The sequence below is a fragment of the Carlito syrichta genome, unplaced genomic scaffold, assembly GCF_000164805.1.
Source record: "Carlito syrichta isolate Samal-C Ts95f unplaced genomic scaffold, Tarsius_syrichta-2.0.1 Scaffold312887, whole genome shotgun sequence".
Classification (NCBI taxonomy): domain Eukaryota; kingdom Metazoa; phylum Chordata; class Mammalia; order Primates; family Tarsiidae; genus Carlito; species Carlito syrichta.
The window spans coordinates 368,848-391,531 of NW_007256983.1; the positions used below are offsets into that span (position 1 = coordinate 368,848).

Here is a 22,684-nt window from a genome sequence, read left to right on the forward strand (position 1 = left end):
AAACACAGACACATACTTCCCATGCTTTTGCACACAAAAGGTAGCAATTCCAAACACTGTTCTACATGTTGATTTTTTTCACTAATATATTCTGAATGGAATCATGATTTCATGCTCGCTTTGGCAGCACATATACTAAAATTGGAATCATGATTTCTGACTGTAATTTTAGAGTTTTGATATTAGAATCATGCACATGGCATACATAACTAAAAAATTTAAATTAAATCAAAAAATGAGGACAAAAAGTCAAAGCACCCCTAAAAATGGAAAGCAACTGGAAATAAGTAAACCTACTTGTCAAGTTAAGGCCATATCACACAATAAATTACTTCAAGTGATTTTAAGTATAGTGGTTTGACTGTATATCCCTAGTAGAATATATTCTAAGGGGGAAAAAAGCCATAAAGAAATCTTAAACAATATTTAATTATCTTTTTATTAGTAACAGTAGTATTACTATTGAATCTAATATATAATTAATATGTGTAAAAAAAGAAGATGGATTGATTGATCAGTTTTGCATACTAAGAGAAACTTGGCAATGTTTGGTAGATGTACAGACATTTTGGTTTTCACAACTGGGGAGAGGAGAGAAAGATACTGGCATCTAGTAAATACAAGCAAGGAGTGCTGCTAAACATTCTACAATGCACAAGACAGTCCCCCAAATTTCAACAGTATCAAAACTGAGAAATTTATATGGGTTAAACAAACAAATAATTTAATGCAATAAGAAACCAAGATTTTCAGCATAAAAGATACAAATACAAAGTAAAAAAACTAAGTTTTAATAGCTCTATGCTCTTTAATTTTAATTGGATTTATCAGTATAAATGCATCTATTTTTCCTTTCTAAAAAATGCATTTTTCCTAGCTCTATTCACTTAAAAGTTCTAGAAGTAATGATAACCCAGTCCTAAAGAGCACCTATAATGCTCAGATTATAGTCTCCAAGTATCATTTCTCACTAAAAGAGACAAAGATTTTTTATAGAAATGGCTGTTTTCATGTCAGAAGCATGAAATTTATGAGATTAGCCAAAGATTCCACTGGCTAAAAATGAGGCAATTTTAATATTAAAATAAATATGTGAAAATATTATTTATATGCATATAACATATTCAATGCTCAAATTTCATAAATACAAATTTATAATAATTTAACTTAACAAACTTTGGGAATTTCTAGAGCACCAGTCATTATTCTAAAAGTTTTTAAAGAAAAAGAGCATTTATTTTTTCTGACCTGAAAAACTGTATTTTAGGGTAATCAATGACTTAATGAGGGAGTTTTTCTTTATGGAAGAATTTCTGCTAATAAAAGCAGATGGGTTCTCTGATAAAACAATAGATCTAGGCAGTGATGATCAATATCTACTAAAACTCTTAGGTAAAAGGTTGATAAGGATCATTAAAATAGAAAAATTCTGATTGATAACACATTAATCTACTAGTCAACCTCAATATGTCTAAAGGTGAGACAAACTGACACGATAAGATGCAATAAGATATACACAGCACCACTTATGAAGTATTCTTGCCAAAGAACTGAATAATAAAGTCAAATTGTAGGAAAAATGGGATAAAGAAGCATGTCATTAAACACCATAAAGAGACAAAATGCCAAATCTAGAATAAGCAACATTCTAAAGCAGGAGATGGCAACTATACCTACAGTCTGTTTTTGCATAGCCTGTAAACTAAGAATGTGTGGACCTCATATGGATCTTGATTCAAATAAACCAACCATAAAAAATACATTCTTGAGACAATCAAGGAAATATGAACAGAGGCAAACTATCAAATGATAGTAAGAAATTATTAATAATGTTAAATGTGATAGTAATATTGTAGGATTTTAAAAAATCTTATCTGTTGACAATATAGTACTTGAAGGGAGTACTTGAAGATAAAATGTACAGTAGTTTAGCAAAAATACAAAACTCAGGGGGGAGAGATGAAACAATCTGACAAAATGTTGAAGTTGAGTGAGGATTCCTTTCACTAGTCTCTCTAATTTTGTGTATGTTTGAATATGACTAAAAACATACAGAGCTGGATAAACATGTTTATTTAGAAATATGGAGATCAGTAACAACAGAAATAGTTAACTCCAGGTCTGACAAAGGCTTAACATCTTGGATCTACAAGGAACTCAAATGTGCTGAAAAGAAAAAAAACAAACAACCCCATTATAAAATGGGCAAAAGATATGAACAGACACTTCTCTCTTTTTCTTTTTTTTGAGTTGGAGTCTCACTCGGTCGCCCAGACTGGAGTACAGTGGCTGTTCCCGCCCACCGCAGCCTCAACATGCTGGGCTCCGGCGATCCTTCCGCCTCAGCCCCCTGAGTAGCCGGAATTACAGACATGCGCTACCACGCCCAGCTGATTTTTTGATTTACTGTAGAGATGAGGTCTTGCTGCCCAGGCAGGTCTCGAACCCGCGGGTTCAGGCAATCCACTCACTTCAGCCTCCCAAAGGCATGGGATTAGAGGTTGAGCCACCGAGCCCAGCTCAAACAGACACTTCTCAAGGACATCCGAGCAGCCAACAGACACATGAAAAAATGTTCAACCTCACTAATCATCAGGGAGATGCAAATCAAAACCACACTGAGATACCACCTAACTCCAGTCAGAATGGCAATTATCAATAACAAAAAATAACAGTTGCTGGAGAAGGTGTGGTGAAAAGGGAACACCTCCACACTGTTGGTGGGAGTGCAAACTAGTGCAACTTCTGTGGAATACAGTATGGTGATTCCTAAAAGCTCTAAATATTGACCTCCCATAAGACCTCGCAATCCCCCTACTGGGAATATACCCTGAAGAACTCAAATCACTCTATAAAAAAGATACCTGCACATGTATGTTTATCGCAGCATTGTTCACAATAGCAAGAACCTGGAAGCAACCATGCTGTCCATCAAAAGAGGACTGGATTAAAAAAATGTGGTACATATACACGATGGAATACTATGCAGTCATAAAAAAGAACAAAATCATGAATGTCACAGCAACCTGGATGGAACTAGAGTCTATAATACTGAGTGACCTCTCACAGAAACAAAGATCTGAGTATCACATGTTCTTACTCATATAGTGGACCTTTAACATCCAACATAATACTATAAGAAAATGACTGATAGTGATGGGAAAGTATGGGGGGGAGAGGAAGGGAGATGGGATTAATGACAGTAAATATCTGCCTGGGAATGGGGAGACACCTCTTATCAACAAGAGTGCCTAAATGAAGCATATTTGTATATCTAACCCTTAACTGTACCCCACAATATCATAATAAAAAATATTGATTAAAAAAAAAGAAATAGTTAAATAAGTTGAAAATAATTGCTGAAAGGAAATGAAACGTGAGGTCAGAGCAGGGCACTGCTATAAGCCTGTATTTTTACTGGCTTTCTGAAATAAGTACCACATAGGTACTACTTTAAAAAAACTAAAAATACATATAAAAAGGAAATAAATGATGTGAAAGATAAATACTAATAGCTATATTAGGTTAAGAGAAACAAATTATAACCCAAGTTCTCATTACTTTTGCCTACCTTAACTGTCATATGATTCTGATAACTATACCTTTTATACACTCTGCATAACACAACCACATTAATTTTCATAAAGTTCTAATTCCTTTATTTCTGAATAAAAACAATTGAAGCTTAGGATATCCAAACTAAATCTAATCCATAATCAGCGATAAATAGGGAGAAAGTGTCAACTTTCCATCTAATTGCAATTTGTTTTTATATGTGCTTAAAGATATTAGAAATATGGAGTTCTAATTTTATCCATTGAAAGTATAAAATAGATCAAGAGGCAAGCCACTTTTAATTTACTGCAGTGTTCTAATAGCAGGTCCTATCATTTTTATCCTATGCTCATTTCTAGGCACGGAAACAGTCTTTCCCATCAAATTTTGTTGTGTTTTGACTTTTTTCTTGTATACTGTCACCCAGATAACATTCCTACATCACTAATTTTTTGTTGTTTTTTTTTTGAGTCAGGATCTCACTATGTTGCCCAGGCTGGAGTGCAATGGTATGACCATGGCTTACCACAGCCTTCAACCCCTGGACACAAGTGATCCTCCTGCATCAGCCTCCCAAGTAGCTGGGACTACAGGCATGCACTACCATTCTCAACTTATTTTTAAACTTTCTGTAGAGATGAAGTCTCACTATATTGCCCAGGCTAGTCTTGAACTCCTGAGCACAAGCGATCTTCCTGCCTCTGCCTCCCAAAGTGCTGTGGTTACAGGCATGTGCCACCATGCTGGGACCTACATCATTAGTTCAATACTGATATTCCCATACTCCTGGAGTTCAATCAACTCTGAGAAACTTAAAATACAGATAACTAGACATTTTTTAACCTTTATACTCAGTTATCTCATAAGCCCTAGCTTGTAACTGATGATTGTAACCCTGCTACCACCATGTACAGGAAAAAGCCATAGCTTCAGTGATTAAAAAGGAGAAAAATTAAACTAAATTAACAAAATTTTAAACATGAAAAAAGGGCAAAAGGAGATACACATACTGGCAAAATTCAGTTCTTTCTAACTCTGTACTAGATAAACTCATCCTCATTTCCACTAATCCCTTACAATCGTCCCCCTAGTCTACTCAGACCATGCTTTTAATTTTACCTCACAAACATGACATACTATTTTTACTCTCCAAACATTTTCTTATGTTTTCTCATTTTTTATAAATCTTAAGAATATACAGATCTTACAGGAAAAACACTTTAGTGTCAAGTTCTTTTTAATAAGAAAAGGAGAAAGAAAGCCTTCTCAATCTTGTTATTTCTTCTATAGCCCTCCTCTGTAAGGTATTCTCTGTCTGGTTTACTCATGTACTAAATAAATGTTTCACATGCAATTTAACATTTCAATACTATTTCGTGTGACTATACCCTGTATTTCTAATTCTAACCTAATTTCCTCCGTATTTACTTTGAAGATTTGCAGGTAAATATTTAAAAAGAACCAAAAACATTATGAAAACTCTATCCAAATAGAGCTCTACATCAATGAATTCATAACTCATTGACAGAAAGAATAAGACACAAATATTTCTTTCTCTTCATAGATTAATAATTTTAAGTCACAGACACCAAAGCGTGGAAACAAATATAAGACAATATATGTTTCCAAACTCCAATTACTCTGATATATAGAATGCTAGTTGAGAGATGGCAGGATCAATGTAGGCTGGAAATATTAGAGATGATTTATTGGAAACTGAGCTGAAAGTTAAATAACTGCTAGAACTTAAATAGGTAAGAACATTCATAATTAAAGGCAGAGATATGAAGAGTTCCAAAATTCTGGAGCCATTAAAGATATGTATTCCAATACTGTCATTTCTGAAGTTTAATACCAATTTAATAGCATGAACCCAAATATATCATAAAGGTACTCAGAGGAAAAAGGAATCTATACAAAACTTAAAACAGTTTTGGGTGACATCTGGTAAGAGGTAAGGAAAAGGAATCATGTAAAAGATATTTCATAATGAAAGAAGAAATAATAAATAGGAACTAAGGAGAAATCAGAATCTTTTAGAGAGGAGCAAAGAAAAAAGACATTTCCAAGAAGGGTTAAATGAATCTAAAATAGCATAAAGAGCTTCCTGTTTTTGTATGGTCTAATTAAAAATCTCTCTCTCCACTTTGCAAACATGAAGAGGAAGAAACCAAGAAAGAAAATACATCTTCAATGAAACTAAAAGACAGCTAAACTCCATCTCTAGAATACAAAGAAAAAACCGAGGAGAGGCTGGATCAGGCAGGAAAGAAATCATGTATGAGTGGTTTCTGTTCCTTATCTCAGACAGAAAGCACAAGGAACAGAATTTTCTAAAACAAAGGCACATCCTTTGGGCAGAATGAATCCATCATTTTATGCAACAATGGGATCCAGATGAGTTGAGACTGGTAGCAGAAACATTATGGACGTCATCTGGTACTGAAAAATGGTAAGGAAAGCAGGGGCTGAACAAGGAGAGGCAAATAACTAGTATTCTTATATAAGGAGAATGGAAGATACACTGAGTTTTAGAGGAAGTATGCAAATGATAATTTCCCTTTGACTTGGAAGAATAAAAGGGTAAACCAACTGTCAACACAAAACCCTATAGGATAAAGGAGGTCAGTGTGAAGTACAGAGGCTTCCTACAAGCTCAGTATATTTTTTTTGACAATCTCCAACACTACCTTTTTGTAAACAGTGGGTACAGCAGGAAATGCCGTCACTCAAAGATGAACAATGATAACTGTAAAGGAAACCAGCATTAAATCTACACAATGATGCTTCAAAAAGCAAAAAACATTAACTTACAAATTAAAAGAAAAACTGATACTAACTGAACAATAACAAGACATGACCTCATAAAGCTCTAAAGTTTCAAAGAAAACAAAAACCTAGACCATCATCTAAATCCCCCAGGGAACTGTCTACAACCACCTTTGGGGAAAAAAGTTTGGCTCAAGAATTTTATACACAGCCAACTAATAAGCACATGTAAAGATGTTTTCTATATGCAAAACTTCAGGGACTCCACTTTATAAGCTCATGAGAACAGGGATCTTGTTTTAACATAATGTTATATGCCCCTGCCTAGAATATTTTATCTTTATTGTTACTACTCTAAATGTGGTTTTCTTTCTCTATTACCTTTTAACCTGGTTATATATAAAGTATATACGGAAACTTTTGATTTTTATTTGTTAATTTAGTATCTTACCACCTCACTAGAGTCTCTATTTGGTGTACTTTCTCAGTTGGTTCTACAAGGTTTCCAGGGATACAAGCTCATCGTCTGTAAAGAAAGTTTTACAGTTTTCTTTCCAATTCTTATAGTACTGATTTTTTTGGTCTTGTTAAATACTTAGGAGTAAACTTAACAAGAAACGTACATAGCTACAAAGGGAAAACTTGGAAAGTTCCATTTTGGAAGGACACAAAAGTAGATATGGAGATCCAACAAAGACAGAGTATAAATTTACATTAAAAACCTTGACATTATAAAGATGTCAAATCTCTGAAAGTTAATTTATATGTCCAGCACAATTACAATAAAAATTACAACAGTTTTTTTCTCTGGAAATAGTTAAGTCCAAAATTCATATGCTAAAGTAATTAATAACATCCAGGATAACTCTGAAAAAGTGTATACAACTAAAGAGAAGAAGGGGAAATTTCAAGGACAAGAGAGAGACTTACATTTCAATGTATCTTTTGGACTATTTATGTTTTTTAACCAACTATACATATACCATATTTTCCAAAAATTAAAGAAATAGAAGATGGGAATAAGCAGGAGGGATATATCAAGGGACTTTTAAGCCAGAAACTTTTACATTTCTAAGCCACGAGATTGAGAAGTTCAATGCAAAGTAAAACTACTGTTAACCAATCACAAGTCTAAAGCTTTTTAAAATGGAAAATAAATGAAAAGGAATCTAAGTGGGAAACTAACATGTTCTTAAACTACGACACAACCACAAAATAATGAATGTCTAAGAAAATAAAAACCATGGACATAAAGGAAAGAGAGGGTCCAAGCATCAAAGAAAGGGGCAATAATCCTGAAAGTAAGGTTGCAAATGAATTAGGGAAGGTTTGCATCCTGAAATCAGATAGAATCTCTATCTGATTTTAAATATCTGAATTTTAAAAAAATTTTTAAATTTTGCCTTTAAAATTTGAAAAAGGAAAATATCTCCAATATAGGAAGAATACTATCCAGAAATATAATAAGGGTACAAGGCATTCCCTATCATTTGTCACTCTAAAAGACGAGGGCCTTCAAGTAAATCTTGGAAAATGTGAAACAGTATCAACCCTTCACTGAACAATTGTTATACGGCTTTCTCAGTCAGGGCTGCTTTTTACTTATTCACCTGGACAGGGCCTCCCAAACACTTCCTCCATCACCCATGGCTCCTCTTCTTGCTCCAACTTAAATATCACATCCGGTTTGGTGATTTGACAGCCTATTATGAGAAATAGAAAAGAACTTGGCTGTTAATGCTGGAGACAACCATCCCGATTTTGGGCTCAGTTCAAGCTTGAGGGCTTTTGAAAGATGAAGATGAATTAACTTCCACAATGAAACAAAGTAATTAGCCTTTAACCCTGAATATTGGAGCACATATAATCATGTGAAAAAAAGAAAGACGAGATTTATCTGGCAAGTTAAAGTCTTCATACATTTCAGGGATGGAAAATAATAATTTGTTAAACTGCAAAGCTACTCTTACCTACTATGACTAGGTTGCTATAGTTCTCCAGCATTACATCCCGGTACAAATTCCTCTGAGCAGGTTTCATTTGCTCCCATTCCTCCTGAGTGAGGTCCACAGCCACATCCTTAAACGTCACTGTTTCCTGTAAAAACACAACCCTAATTAATTTGAGGTCATCAAAAGTAAGGGGTCAGAATTCATTTAAAACTATATACCAGGTCTTCATATTTACTTAATTTCATATTATACTATATGGGATAACAAACCATAGTACAAATATCCTTGAAGAGTATGTTAATTATTAAGTCAGCAAACTTACTAATTTCATCTATTATGCAGGAAGCTGGAGACTAATTTTTACTGGGCTGTGACAGAAATGAAAGTGTTGGACAGGACTTACAGGTAACTGACTCAGAACCAGACTAGGTGGTTGTATGATCTAAGGAGAAAGGCTATATGGCAGAGTAGAAAGGTAAGAGAATAAAGCAGGAGGAAGGAGAAGAGGCATGGAAATTTGAACACATAGCATTTGATATTCCTGTAAGATGTCTAGATGGAAATGATCACTATGCAGTTAGACATAAGAAGAAAAAAGATGAGAATTTGTTATTAATCAACCTAAAATTGGGAGTTGAATCCATGGATAAAGGATGTGAATGGCTGTTGAGACTATACGTGGTAGGTAATAGGGCCAAGGACAGAATCAACAGTTAAACATCAAAGAAAGGGACTCAGGTTTTTGTCTTTTGTTGTATTTATAACCAAAGGATGAGAATTAAATCTATGAGGATGATGCAATAGAAATCTAGAAACAAATGATAATTCCTGGAAAAGAATATGATTTGGTCTAAAGTATCTTGTTCTTCTTCCCCATTTAAAAAATTCAACCTCCAAATAAAGAAACAAAAAATGTATTTTCTCTGCAAAGTCTCTAAGAAAAGCATCCACATAATCCACACTTAGGGGAATTTATTCAAGAAATAGCACAAATGGGATGAAACAAAATGGGAAATACAAATGAAAATCACCAAAGGCTGAATTTCAAGTAATGTTTCTGAGAAACTATATCTATGATATTGAGATGATTATTACCATTAATATTATCACCACTATCATCTACTGAATACTCGTTATGTATTAGGCAATGTTGTGATTTTTTTATATGTTAACTTAAAAAATTCCCCTTATAAGGCTATAATGTAGCTACTATTATTATCTATTTAAAAGGCAAGAATATCTTGATACATTTAATAAGTTAGACAAACTCTGCTAAAAAAAAAAAACTTTTTTAAATTGCAATGTTTCTGGAAATGGTACTAAAGGCACACAGCAAATTAAGAAGCATTTAATTAAGAAAATCTACTAAAGCTTGGTAAAAATGATGGCAGTCTGTGACATCTGACTCACAATCTGCAGGTTTAAACACTTTTCACCAAATTATGTTTGCTTTACTGAGGATCAGGTCCATGGAATACCTTATGTTGCTATCCTGGAAGTGAAACTCCTCTTATAACTATTTAAAACTTAGCATTCTATTTTTATGTTTGGATAAGTGTATTATTTTTCTTAATTTAGGTTTGACAAGTGTAAAGAGACAAGGAAATTAATTTATTTGCAACAGAGTATGACAAAGTTCAAGCTTAAGGGTGTTCTCAGAAACAATAAAGATTTTAGGAGCAAGCAATTAAGAGAAGGCAGTAGCTTCATTCATGCATTCATTCACTCATTTTTAGAGTCAGGGTCTCATTCTGCTCTCCAGGCTGGAGTACCATGGCATGATTATAGCTCACTGCAGCCTCAAACTCCTGGGTTCAAGTGATCTTCCTGCCTCAGCCTTCCAGGTAGCTGACACCATGCCTGGCTGATTTTTATTTTATTCTTTTAGAGACAGGGTGTTGCTATGTTGTTCAGGTTAGTCTTTAACTACTGATTTCAAGTGATTCTTCCACCTCAGCCTCCCAAGTAGCTGGGATGATAAATGTAACCCACTGTACCAAGCTTTCCTTTTACTTAAAAGCAACAAGATAAAAGAATAGGTCAGTTCACCAGACAGAACCAGGGAGAAAGACAATAAAGTAGAGCCCTCCTGGGGTTGGATGAACCCTCAAAGAATAGGATCAAACTGTGTAGTGACTTAGGCTCTGTGCACTGCCAAAATTGATACGACAGTCAGCTGGCAATGAGTAAAGGTAAGATCTGGTTGTATTACCAAACAAGGCAGACAGTTTAAAAGATAGATCAAGGAAAGGAACAATCAAAGAGAGTCCTGATTAAACCACTGTCATCCTAGAATGACTTTTTTTTTTTTTTTTTGAGTTGGAGTCTCACTTCGTCACCCAGGCTGGAGTGCAGTGGTACACTCACGGCCACCCCAGCGTCAACCTGCTGGACTCCAGCAATCCTTCTGCTTCAGCCTTCCAAGTAGCCGGAACTACAGGTGGGTGCTACCACGCCCGGCTAATTTTTAAATTTTTATTGTAGAGATGAGGGCTCACCATATTGCCAGGCTGGTCTCGAATGTGGGCTCGGGCAATCCTCTTGCCTCGGCTTCCCAAAGTGCTGGGATTACAGGCTTAAGTCACCACACCCAGCCCCTAGAGTGACTTTCTGCATGCCCCAGAGCTATGTCCTCTGAGGCATAACACCAAAGACTTCACATGACAGGGAATAGACCTTACTAAAATAATGTAGGCGAGTCACTAAACAGATAAACAACAAAAATAAGAAAAAGGGGGAAGGAAATCAGTATCCAGAGTTGCTACAATAGATAATCTAAATGTTCAGTTTTCAAAAAAAATGTACCATGCAGGCAAAAAGACAGGAAAGGGAAAGTCAAACAATGGGGGAAAAAAGCAGACACCAGAAACTGCCTGTGAGAGGGCCCAGAGGTTAGGTTTAACACACCAAAATTTCAAAGCAGCCATTATAGATAGAGAACTCAAGGAAATCATGATTAAAGAAAGGAAGACATGATAACAATCATATCAGAGAATATCAATAAAAAGACAGAAGTTACTTTAAAAAAAGCCTAATTGAAAATATAAAATTGAAAAGTACAGTAACTGAAGTGAAAAATGTACCACATAGGCTTGGTAGTAGATCTTAATTTACAGAAGAATCGGCAAACTTAAAGATAGATCGATAGGGGTCAATTGATAGGCATTTAAAGAACAAAGACAAAAAATGAGGAAAAAGAAAAAGAACCTCAGAAAAATGTGGGACAGCATTAAGTGCACCAATACATAAATGATGGGAGTATCAGAAGAGAAAGGTGCAGAAAAATATTCAAAGAAATAATGGCTGAATGTTTCCCAAATTTGATAAGAAGCATTAATCCATACGTCTAAGAAGCTCAATGAACTCCAGGTATAATAAATGTAAGAGACCCACACCAGCTATATCATAATAAAAATGCTGAAAGCCAGAGATAAAATTTTAAAATCGAAATTGGAATAGATTAAGCAAATGACACTGGATCCACTAGAACATGAATCAACATAAATATATGGTAAATAAGAAGGTTAATATGACAAATGTTTTCTATATTTGCTTCCTTTCTCTACTCAGCATTTTTTTTTTTTTTTTTGAGTTGGAGTCTCACTCTGTCGCCCAGACTGGAGTGCAGTGGCCGCTCCCGGCCACCGCAGCCTCGACCTGCTGGGCACTGGCGATCCTTCCGCCTCAGCCTTCCAAGTAGCCGGAATTACAGGCATGCGCTACTACGCTCAGCTGATTTTTTGATTTATTGTAGAGATGAGGTCTCACTGCCCAGGCGGGTCTCCAACCCATGGGCTCAGGCAATCCACTCACCTCAGCTTCCCAAAGGTGTGGGATTACAGGCTGAGCCACCGAGCCCGGCTTCTACTCAGCTTTTTAAATAGATTGAACACTATATGCAGTAATAATTATAATGGGTTAAGTTTGCAACACATAAAACAATAATAGCATAAAACAGAGGAAGAGAGAATAGAGCTACACAAGAGTAACATTTCCATATTTTACTGCAATTTAGTATAAACCTGAAGTAAATTCTGATAAACTAAGATGTATAATATACGATAAGCCCTAGAGCAACCACTAAGAAAACATAGTGAAAAATCATTAAAGAAATTAAAATTTTATACTAGAAAATATTCGTGTAAAGAAAACAGTAAAAGAGAAACAAAAAGACATGAGATACATGTAAAACAAAAAGGAAAATAGCAGACATAAACCCAATAACTTGAATGTTAACATTAAATGTAAATAGATTAAACAAGCTAAAATAAAAGGCAGAGACTGTCAGACTGGACAGAAAAACAAGATTCGTCTATATGCTGTTTACAAGATATACCTGGCACTTTGGGAAGCCAAGGCGGGAGAACTGCTTGAGCTCAGGAGTTTGAGACCAGTCTGGGCAACATAATGAGACCTCTGGCCTTTACAGAAAAAAAATAAATAAATAAAAATTAGCCAGGCATGGTGGTGTATGCCTGTAGTTCCATATACTTGGGAGGCTGAGGCAGGAGGATCTCCTGAGGCCAAAATGTCAAGGATGCATAAGTCGTGATCATGCTACCGCACTCCAACCTGGGCAAAAAGAGTGAGACCTTGATTCAAAAAAAAAAAAAAAAAAAAAAAAAGAAAAGAAAAGAAAGGAAAAAGAAAAAAAAGAAAGTTTTCAAAACCAATGCACTAACTTTCCACTATGCCAGAAGATAGCTGGGTGTGGTGGCTCAAGCCTGTAATCCCAGCACTTTGGGAGGTCGAGGCAAGAAGGATTGCCTGAGCCTACAAGTTCAAGACCAGCCTGTGCAACATGGTGAGACCTCATCTTTACAATTAAAAAAAAAAAAAAAAAATTAGCCAGGCATGGTAAGTGTGTGCCTGTAGTTCTAGCTACTTGGAAGGCTGAGGCGGATCACTGGAGACCAGCAGGTGGATGGTGGAGTGGTTGTGAGGGTGCTACTGCACTCCTGCCTGCATGAGAGTGAGAATCCAACTCAAAAAAAAAGGAAAAAAAAGAGAAAGATACCAGAAGATGAGCAAACTAAACCAAAAGTAGCCAAAAGGAAATAAAGAATGAATATTAGAATGGAAATCAAAGAACTCTAGAATATAAAAATATTAGAATCAATGAAACAAAAAATTTGTTTTGAAAAGATCAACAAAATTGACAAACTGTCACTTTGATAAAGAAAAAAATCAGGAATGAAAAAGGAGACATTAATACTAACCTTACAGAAATAAGAAGCATTATAAAAGAATATTACAAACAACCGTATGCCAGCAAATTAGATGACTTAGATGAAATGGGCAAAGTAATGTCTTAGATGAAAAACACAAACTAATGAAACTGAAACAAAAAGAAAAGCTGAATAGGCTTATAATGAGATTCTGAATTATTAATCAAAAAATTATCCACAAAGAAAAGCTCGGACCCAATACTCTCTCATGATTTAAAAACAAAACAAACAGAAAACTTTCAATAAATTAGTAAAAAAAGGGAATTTTCTCAACATGATATAGGGTAACCACAAAAACTCCACAGCTTACATCATAATATATGGTGAAACACTGGATGCTTTCCCCTTAATATCAGAAACAAGATAAGGACGGCCACTCTTGCCACTTGTATTCAGCATTGTAGTACATGTTTTAGACAGCACAAGTAGGCAAGAAATAAATAAATAAAAGGCATCCAGATTGAAAAGAATAAAAGAAAATTGTATTTATTTTCAGACAACATGACTTTGTATATAGAAAATATAAAGAATTCACTAAAATTCTACTAGAAATAATAAGCAAATTCAGCAAGGCTGCAGGATATAAGATTAATATGCAGAAATCGACAGTATTTCTAGATACTTGCAGTAAAAATTCAAAAGTGAAATTAAGAAAGCAATACTATTTATGATAGCATTGAAAAAGAATACAATACTTGGGAATAAATTTATTGAAATAAGTATAAAATATATATTTAAAACTATAAAATATTAAAATTTACAAATAGACATCCCATACTCATGGACCATGAGACTTAATATTGTTGAGATGACAATACCCCCAAATTGATCAACAAATTCAATGAAATCCCTATCGAAATACTAGCTGCCTTTTTGCAGATATTTATAAGCAGATCCTAAAATTCACATAGAATCATGGGACTCAGAATAAGACAAAACAATCTTGAAGAAAAAAAAAATGATGCCGGGCTTGGTGGCTCAGCCTGCAATCCCACGCCTTGGGAGGCTGAGGTGAGTGGATTGCCTGAGCCTACGGGTTCGAGACCCGCCTGGGCAACTTGGTGAGACCTCATCTCTACAATAAATAAAAAAATTAGCTGGGTGTGGTAGTGTGCGCCTGTAATTCCAGCTACCTGGAAGGCTGAGGCGGAAGGATTGCTGGAGCCCAGCAGGTCGAGGCTGCGGTGGCCGGGAGCGGCCACTGCACTCCAGTCTGGGCAACAGAGTGAGACTCCAACTCAAAAAAAGGAAAAAAAAAAATGACAAAAGCTGGAAGACTCATACTTCCCAATTTCAAAACTTACTAAACAACTACAACAATCAAGACAGTGTAGAATTGGCACAAGGATAGATACAACACATTTAGAAATTCTAAAAATGAACTTTACATTTATACTCCATTGATTTTAGACAACGGTGACAAGACAATTTACTGGGGGAAAAGAACAGTCTTTTGAACAAATGATGCTGGGACAACTGGATTATCTACATGCAAAACAATAAAGTTGGATCATGTCATATAAAAAAATTAATCCAAAATGGATCAAGGTCTTAGATGCAAAAGCTAAAACAATAAAATTCTTAGTAGAAAACATAGGTGTACATTAAGACCTTGGATTAGGCAATAGTTTCTTAGATATGAGACCAAAAGAACAAGCAACAAAAGAAAATTAAATAAAAACGGATATCAAAAAAATTTTAAAATGTTTGTGCTTCCAAGGATATCATCAAGAAAGTGAAAAGACAACCCAGAGGATAGGAGAAAATATTTCCAAATCCTTTATCTGAAGACACTTGTATCTATAATATGTAAAGACCTTTTACAAGTTCAATAACACAAAGATAAACCAAGCAAAAAATGGGCAAAGGCTCTGAACAGACATTTCTTTGAAGAAGATACACAAATGGCCAATATCACAAGTCATAAAGTATATTCAACTCAAAATCATAATGAGATACACTACTTTATACCCACTAGGATGGCTATAGGCAATAGGACAGATAATTAGTGTTGACAAAGATACGGAGGAACTGAAATCCTCACAAACTGTTGGTGGGAATGCACAATGGTACAACGGTGGTGCAAACCAGTGGAGCAATTCCTTAAAAGGTTAAGCACAGTTACCATATGATCTAGCAATTTCATTCCTGTGTACAAGGCAGAGAGAACTGAAAACATGTCTACATAAAAACCTGCACACAACGGTTCTTAGCAGCATTATTCATAATATTCAAAAAGTGGAAATGACTTGAATGTCTATTAACCAATGAAAAGATAAACAAAATGTGGTATATCCATACAAAGAAATATTACTCAGAAATAAAAAAGAAATTAAAAACTTATACAAGCTACAAAATGGAAGAGCTTAAAAATATTATGCTAAGTCAAGTCACAAAGGACAACATATCATATAATTCCATTTATATGATGTGTCCAAAATAGGCAAATCCATAGATAGAAAGTACATTTGTGCTTGGCTACACTTGGAGCCTTGTGGGGAAACAAGAAGTGAAAGCCAACAAGTATAGGGTTTCATTTCAGAATGATTAAAATGTTCTACCATAGATTACAGTCATGGTTACCAACTCTGTGAATGCACTAAAAACCATTGAATTGCATACTTTAAATGGACTAATTTTATAGTATGTGACTTACATGGTAAAAAAGTTTTTTTAGGCTGGGCTTGGTGGCTCAGCCTGTAATCCCAGCACTTTGGAAGGATGAGGGGAGTGGATTACCTGAGCCCGCGGGTTCAAGACCAGCATGGGCAACTTGACCAGACCTTGTCTCTACAATAAATGAAAAATTAGCTGGGTATGGTAGTGCATGCCTGTAGTTCCAGCGACTTGGAAGGCTGAGGCAAAAGGATCACCAGAATCCAGCAAGTTGTGTCTGGGGTGGCCGGAAGTGTGCCACTGCACTCCAGTCTGGGCAACAATGAGACTCGAACTCAAAAAAAAAAAAAAAAAAAAAAAATTAGCTGGGTGGGGTAGGGAGTGCAGTAATTCCAGCTACTTGGAAGGCTGAGGAAGAAGGATCACTAGAGCCCAGCAAGTCGACGCTGGGGTGGCCATGAGTATGCTACTGCACTCCAGCCTGGGTGACAGAGACTCCAATTCAAAAAAAAATTTTTTGTACAGTTGTTAAGACTATGTTTCTATAATCAGCTACTTGGAAGGCTGAGGCGGAAGGATCGCCAGAGCCCAGCACGTCGAGGCTGCGATGGCCGGGAGCGGCCACTGCACTCCAGTCTGGGCGACCGAGTGAGACTCCAACTCAGAAAAAAAAAAAAAAAAAAAAAAAATAATAATAATAATAATAATTCATTAGCAAATGTTAACATGATAAATTGGTCATTCAGTGAATTTTTACTTCCTGCCTATAACATGTCCCATTCCCTACTGTGAGCCTTGTCTGAGTCCTCTCTTGGGGCAAAAGGAATATACCTAAACATGATATGAGCAGAGGCTGAAGTGTTTACACCCTATGACTTGGTTCATGTACTCCAGTGATCCCACAAATGAAGAAGTTACCCTAGAAAGTTGCTGTCCATTCAGCCGAAACTCAGAAGATGTGAACCCATACCAAAGCCTAAGCCAAGGCAGCTGATCTGCAGCCCAAGGTAGAGCTGCCCACATAGTTAACCTGCAGACCTTCAGTATGAGAGTAAATGACTGTTGTTCTAGTCACAAAAGAAGAAAAGTTGAAAAGATATGATTGACACATTCCTGACCAAAAAAAAAAAAGCAAGATATAAGCTCTCAAAGTGGAGCTAGGTTTATACATTTGTACTGGTTATCAGTCTAACTAACATAATATTAGCTTCAGATTCTCTCTTCAAAACTTATTAATTGCATAACCTTGACAAACAGCCAAATTTGATCTGTAAAGTGAAATTCTCCTCAAAGAGGGGATATGAGTACTACAAAGCTTGACCCCTGGTAATCATGACTCGATGAATGTTTCAGAACCAGATAATCCCTCTGAAATATACACCACAACAAAGACAGGGGAAAACTACAAGAAAACTTTTTTTCCCATTAAAACTTAGCAAATTAGCACAAAAACATCTTTCCCACTAACTCTAGTAAGTTAGCATAAATCCCATTTTTAAAAAAAATTGCACCCCAACAAAAACTATGAGGCAGGTAACCAAAGACCAAGAAGTAAATATGGATTGATTTTTTAACCGTATAAAATGATGAATCAGTACTTTAACAATAGAGTCCATTTTTCTAAGATGTTGACTCTCTATATACAAATGTCAGAAATTTCGTATTAGTATCAAGGGACATAAGGTTCAAAGTTTAAAAAAATAAATTGACAGCACATGTCATTAAGTTTTATTCCTCCTTCTGTCAGAACCAAACAAACAAATAAAAAAAGATTAGTATACTCCTGACCCTGGTAAGAAGCAACAATATTTCCAGAGTTTTCTGGTATCCCAGCACTTTCCTCTTTTTCATTTTTAAGATACATTATAGAACAAATTGTTTTTTTTAAGGGCATAAAGATGAATGCAAGTCAGTTCAGTAGTATATATGCTGACTGGCAACTTTTTGCAACATTTTCCCTTAAATTACATAAATATTAAATGAATATTCTTTTAAAAACTTAGCTCATGGCATACAAGATTTTTTCACTTATTTCTTGGCTATTTTGCATATTTTCATTTTTCAAATTATTCTACACGTCTTAAATAAACTTGTCTAATTCTAAGAAAAATATCTAGAATTGTTATTGAGATTTGGATAAATCTGTAGGTTAACTTAAAAAGAACTTGTATTGATTTAATAATGATAAATCTTACCTAAAAAAGGGCATTCAAAAATGATAAATCTTATCAAAAAATGTATTCAAATGCTCCTTTAGATCTCAGTGATACTTCAAAGGTTTTTTCTTTCATATATAACAGATACATTTCTCTCTGCTTCTTTAAGGCTTTATTTCTGTATCATTTTATTTATTTACTTATTTATTTAGATTAGAAAACATAGTTTATTTAGAAAGTAAATTAGAAAGAGAAAGAGAAGATTTACCTCCCCAAGTTAGGGGAGGGGACCAAAGTCAGGAAACATGGCAACAGCCATAGCTCAAAGAGTACATGGCCACACCAGAGTCTATTAAGGCAATGGCCTCATTTTATTTTTGATACTTGTGGTTTACATACAGAAATACTCTTGATTTTTATGTATTAATTTTGTGTATCTGATTCAATTCTCGTTTCTCTTGTTGTATCATCTATATATAATTGTATCATCCATACTAATTTTACATGCACCACCCCTGCTTCTACCTTATTTTTTTCTTTTTTTTATGCCTAGGCATTTAAATTTATAGTAAATAAATGTGGTAGCACTGGCAATCTGGTTGTGTTACCAACTTTAGTAGGAATATGTCTAATCTTTACCAGTAAAGATGGTGCTGGCTTTTAGCTTATGATGTGTATGTGTATGTGTTGTATATGCATGTGTATAATTTCTTAAAATATCACGTTAAGAAAATGCTCTTTTCTTCCTATTTTATAAACAGGTCCTTTTAAAATCTTAGAATCTGATTAAAAACATTTTTTTCAGCTGTAGAGAACTGATTGAACATGATGTATTATTATATTAATAGATTCACTTAAATTGAAACATCTTTGATTGTGAGAAATAGAAAAGTTATTTCACTCAATTCTTCTCCAGTTATATGCCTATAAATTCTTGGCAATTCCAGTTAAAATCTTGCCTAAGCAAACAAGGTTATTATAACGTTATAGTAATTAAGACAATGTAACACACACACACAGAGACACACAGACCAGTACTAGCATAGATACAAATAGATTAAGGGAAAAGAGGCAAGGTATGGCATGTAGCTCATGCCTATAATTCCAGCACTTTGGAAGGCCAAGGCAGCATTGCTTGAGCCCAGAAGGTCAAGACTGCAGTGAGCCATGATCATGCCACTGTACTCCAGCCTGGGCAACAGAACGAGGCTCTGTCTCAAAAAAAAAAAGTAACTAAAAGAGTAAAAACCTCAAAACATGCATGTATATGATAAAGGTGTCATCAAAAAGAAAGACCTATTTAATAAATGATATTGGAACAGCTAGTCTTCTACATGAAAAAATTCTACTAATTATCAGTAAATCCTACCTTAAACCAATTATAAAATTATATTCCAGTTAAATTAAAGAGTAAGTATGGGGGGGAAGAGTAAATATGGAAAACAAAGTTTTAAAAATAGATTATTTCTATAACCTAATATTAGGAAAAAATATCTTAGAAAAAAATCAATGTTGGCAACTCATTGAAAAAAATAACATTAAATACTGGTTGTTGTATATTAAGCTTGGCTGAATTCTTAATACGTGCACATATTTATCATATGCTAAATGTATCTATCCAAATTAAAGTTTCTATTTAACAAAAGATAAATGATAGCATAAAAGTCAGACTGGGAGAAGATATCGGTATAACACAGAAGTAGGCATTCTTAAAATATCCTAATTTCAAGTAGATAAAAGACTAACGTATAAAATGAACAAACAATATGAAGAGGCAACTGGCAAAATTTGCAGCTCTTTAGAGTGAACCTTCATCTGTATCATAGAATGAGGCCCCTACTGTCAGACTGTATAAGTTTGAATCCTGGATTTACTATACACTGATGCATGAAGCTGCATAAACTTTTTTTTTTTTTTTTTTTTTTTTTAGTCGGAGTCTCACTCTGTCGCCCAGACTGGAGTGCAGTGGCCGCTCCCGGCCACCGCAGCCTCGACCTGCTGGGCTCCGGTGATCCTTCCGCCTCAGCCTTCCAAGGAGCTGGAATTACAGGCATGCACTACCACACCCGGCTGATTTTTAGATTTATTGTAGAGATGAGGTCTCACTGCCCAGGCGGGTCTCGAACCCACAGTCTCCGGCAATCCACTCACCTCAGCCTCCCAAAGGCGCGGGATTACAGGCTGAGCCACCGAGCCCGGCTGCATAAACTTTTTAACCTCTGTGCTTCACTTCCCTTATCTACAAAAATTTAAATAATATCTACTTCACAGATTTCTGATAATGGCTATGTGAAATAAGCTTTGTAAGGGTCATAGAACAATACAACAAGCACATAGTAAGTACTCAATAAAGCTATTACAGTTGTCCTTCCATATCCATGAGTTTAGTATCCATGAAATCAAACAACTGCAAATAAAAAATATTGGAGAAAAAAATGGATAGTTAAGTTATATATGGAATATATACAGACATAAAAAAGTAACTAAAAGAGTAAAAACCTAGAAACAAGCAATATTGTCAATATTCTCTAAACAATACAGTATAACTGTTTATATGATATTTACATTGTACTAGGTATTCCGAGTTATCTAGAGATGATTTAAAGAATACAGGAGAATAGGTTATATGCAAGTACTACACCATTTTACATAAGGGACTTGAGCATTTGTCATTTTGGTATTGGGAAGGTCCTGGAACAAATCCCCCACAGATACCGAAGGACGACTTATATACTTATGGTTGTAGAGGATTTTTCTAACTGCTATGTAGTCTATTCATGTATCAACAAAAGCCGTCATTCAGATTTTAGAATTAGTTTTAGACTACAAGGCCTGGAATGCAGGCAGTCCACTTCTATTTGATAGTCCAAACAAAAATATCTGGCTCTGGTATCTGAAAGAAACTGTATAAAGTTTCTGACAGCTAAGAGTATCCCATTTGTAGTTCACAACACCTTTGACACAATTTCTAGCTTCTTACTCTGTAAAGAAAATGTATGCGTGAACTAATAATTCAGAATTATTTCAGAAAAGATGGTTACTACCCACCAATGCAAAATATGCCTGAAAAATGTATTCGCAAATCTGAATTGTCAAGCACTTTGTGACAGACATTATTTTAAAATAACTGTTGGTCACTTGTTTTTCTTCCAATTGTTTCTTCATGTTCTTTACCCAATTTTCTATTTTCTTAATGATTGGTTTTTAAGAATTGTTAGTATATTTCTGCTATATGTATTATAAAAACCGTTCTCAGCTTTGCCTTTTTATAGTGCTCATGATGGTTCACTAAAAAATTTTTTAAAAAAAGATTAATTTTTATGAACCCAAAACAGGCAATCTTCTCTTTTGTAACCTATGGGTTATATGGTGAATTAAATAGGAGGCCAATGAATATAGTGAACACATCCAAAGACTATATCAGGTAGATAAGATTATATAACTAACAATGATTAGCAAGAATCTATCATTTATGGGGCATGTACTATGTGCATTTAACCCTTCCAACATTCATATGGCATAAATAGCACTATTATCCTCATTAACAGATGATGCAACTAAGGCATAAAAAGATTAAAATCTTGCCCGTAGTCATGCACTTTGTAAGCCACTGAATCATGATTTAAACGCAAGTCTGTCTAGGGTCAGAGAACCACTACACCAAGAAATAACTGGATAAGTCATATGATTATATGGTCAATAAGAACTGCGTGTATTTCAAGCTGAGGAAGAAGTGGTGGCAGTAAAGTGGAAAATGTTCAAAATACAGGAGTGTGAGTGACTTCAGAGGTGGAAACAAAAAAGAATTAAGAGTAAAATACAAATTTTGTAAGATGATAAAGAACACTGCATCTTCCAAGATCATAAAAAAGATGTGAAAAAAGCCATGGATATCAGAACTATAAGGCTTTGTCATAGAATACTAGTATAATTTTGCTCAACCTGGATTAAAAGCTCAACTGAAGAAAATATATATGTAGGATCATTTGAAAAACATATTCCAGTTACCATTCTAGATAATTTTAGTTTTTAAATATTGGCTAAAACTGACTTTTAGAAACTGAGACTACAATTATAAGAATGATGGAATTTTTTTTCTAGGTCTGAGAAGAATGTTGTTGGTAATTTAATGGGTACTGCATTGAATTTGTAGATTGCCTTAGGTAAGATGGACATCTTCACAATGTTGATTCTTCCGATCCATGAGCATGGGATATTTTTCCACTTGTTCATGTCGGCTTTGATTTCTTTGAGCAGTGTTTTGTAATTTTCATTGTAAAGGTCTTTCACGTCTCTGGTTAGGAAGATGCCAAGGTATTTCATTTTTTTTTGTGGCTATTGTGAATGGAACTGTGTTTTTTTATTTGGGTTCTGTTTTGTTTATTATTGGTGTAGAGAAATGCGATTG

General features: G+C 34.9%; 2 protein-coding genes across 4 annotated transcripts in view; one reads left to right on the forward strand and one right to left on the reverse strand.

Moving 5' to 3' along the window:
* LOC103272599 (zinc finger protein 829) overlaps positions 1-22,684 on the forward strand; it is a 310,263-nt gene that overhangs the window by 243,791 nt on the left and 43,788 nt on the right. The window lies entirely within an intron of this gene.
* The window catches only part of ZNF568 (zinc finger protein 568), a 102,538-nt gene that overhangs the window by 71,876 nt on the left and 7,978 nt on the right, over positions 1-22,684 (reverse strand). For all 3 annotated transcript variants that reach the window (XM_021718587.1, XM_008070080.1, XM_008070079.2), the window contains exons 5-6: positions 8,295-8,421; positions 7,935-8,027 (exon numbers count right to left, since the gene is read on the reverse strand). In XM_021718587.1, coding sequence (XP_021574262.1) covers positions 7,935-8,027; positions 8,295-8,421 — 220 coding nt within the window. The remainder of the gene's footprint in view (positions 1-7,934; positions 8,028-8,294; positions 8,422-22,684) is intronic.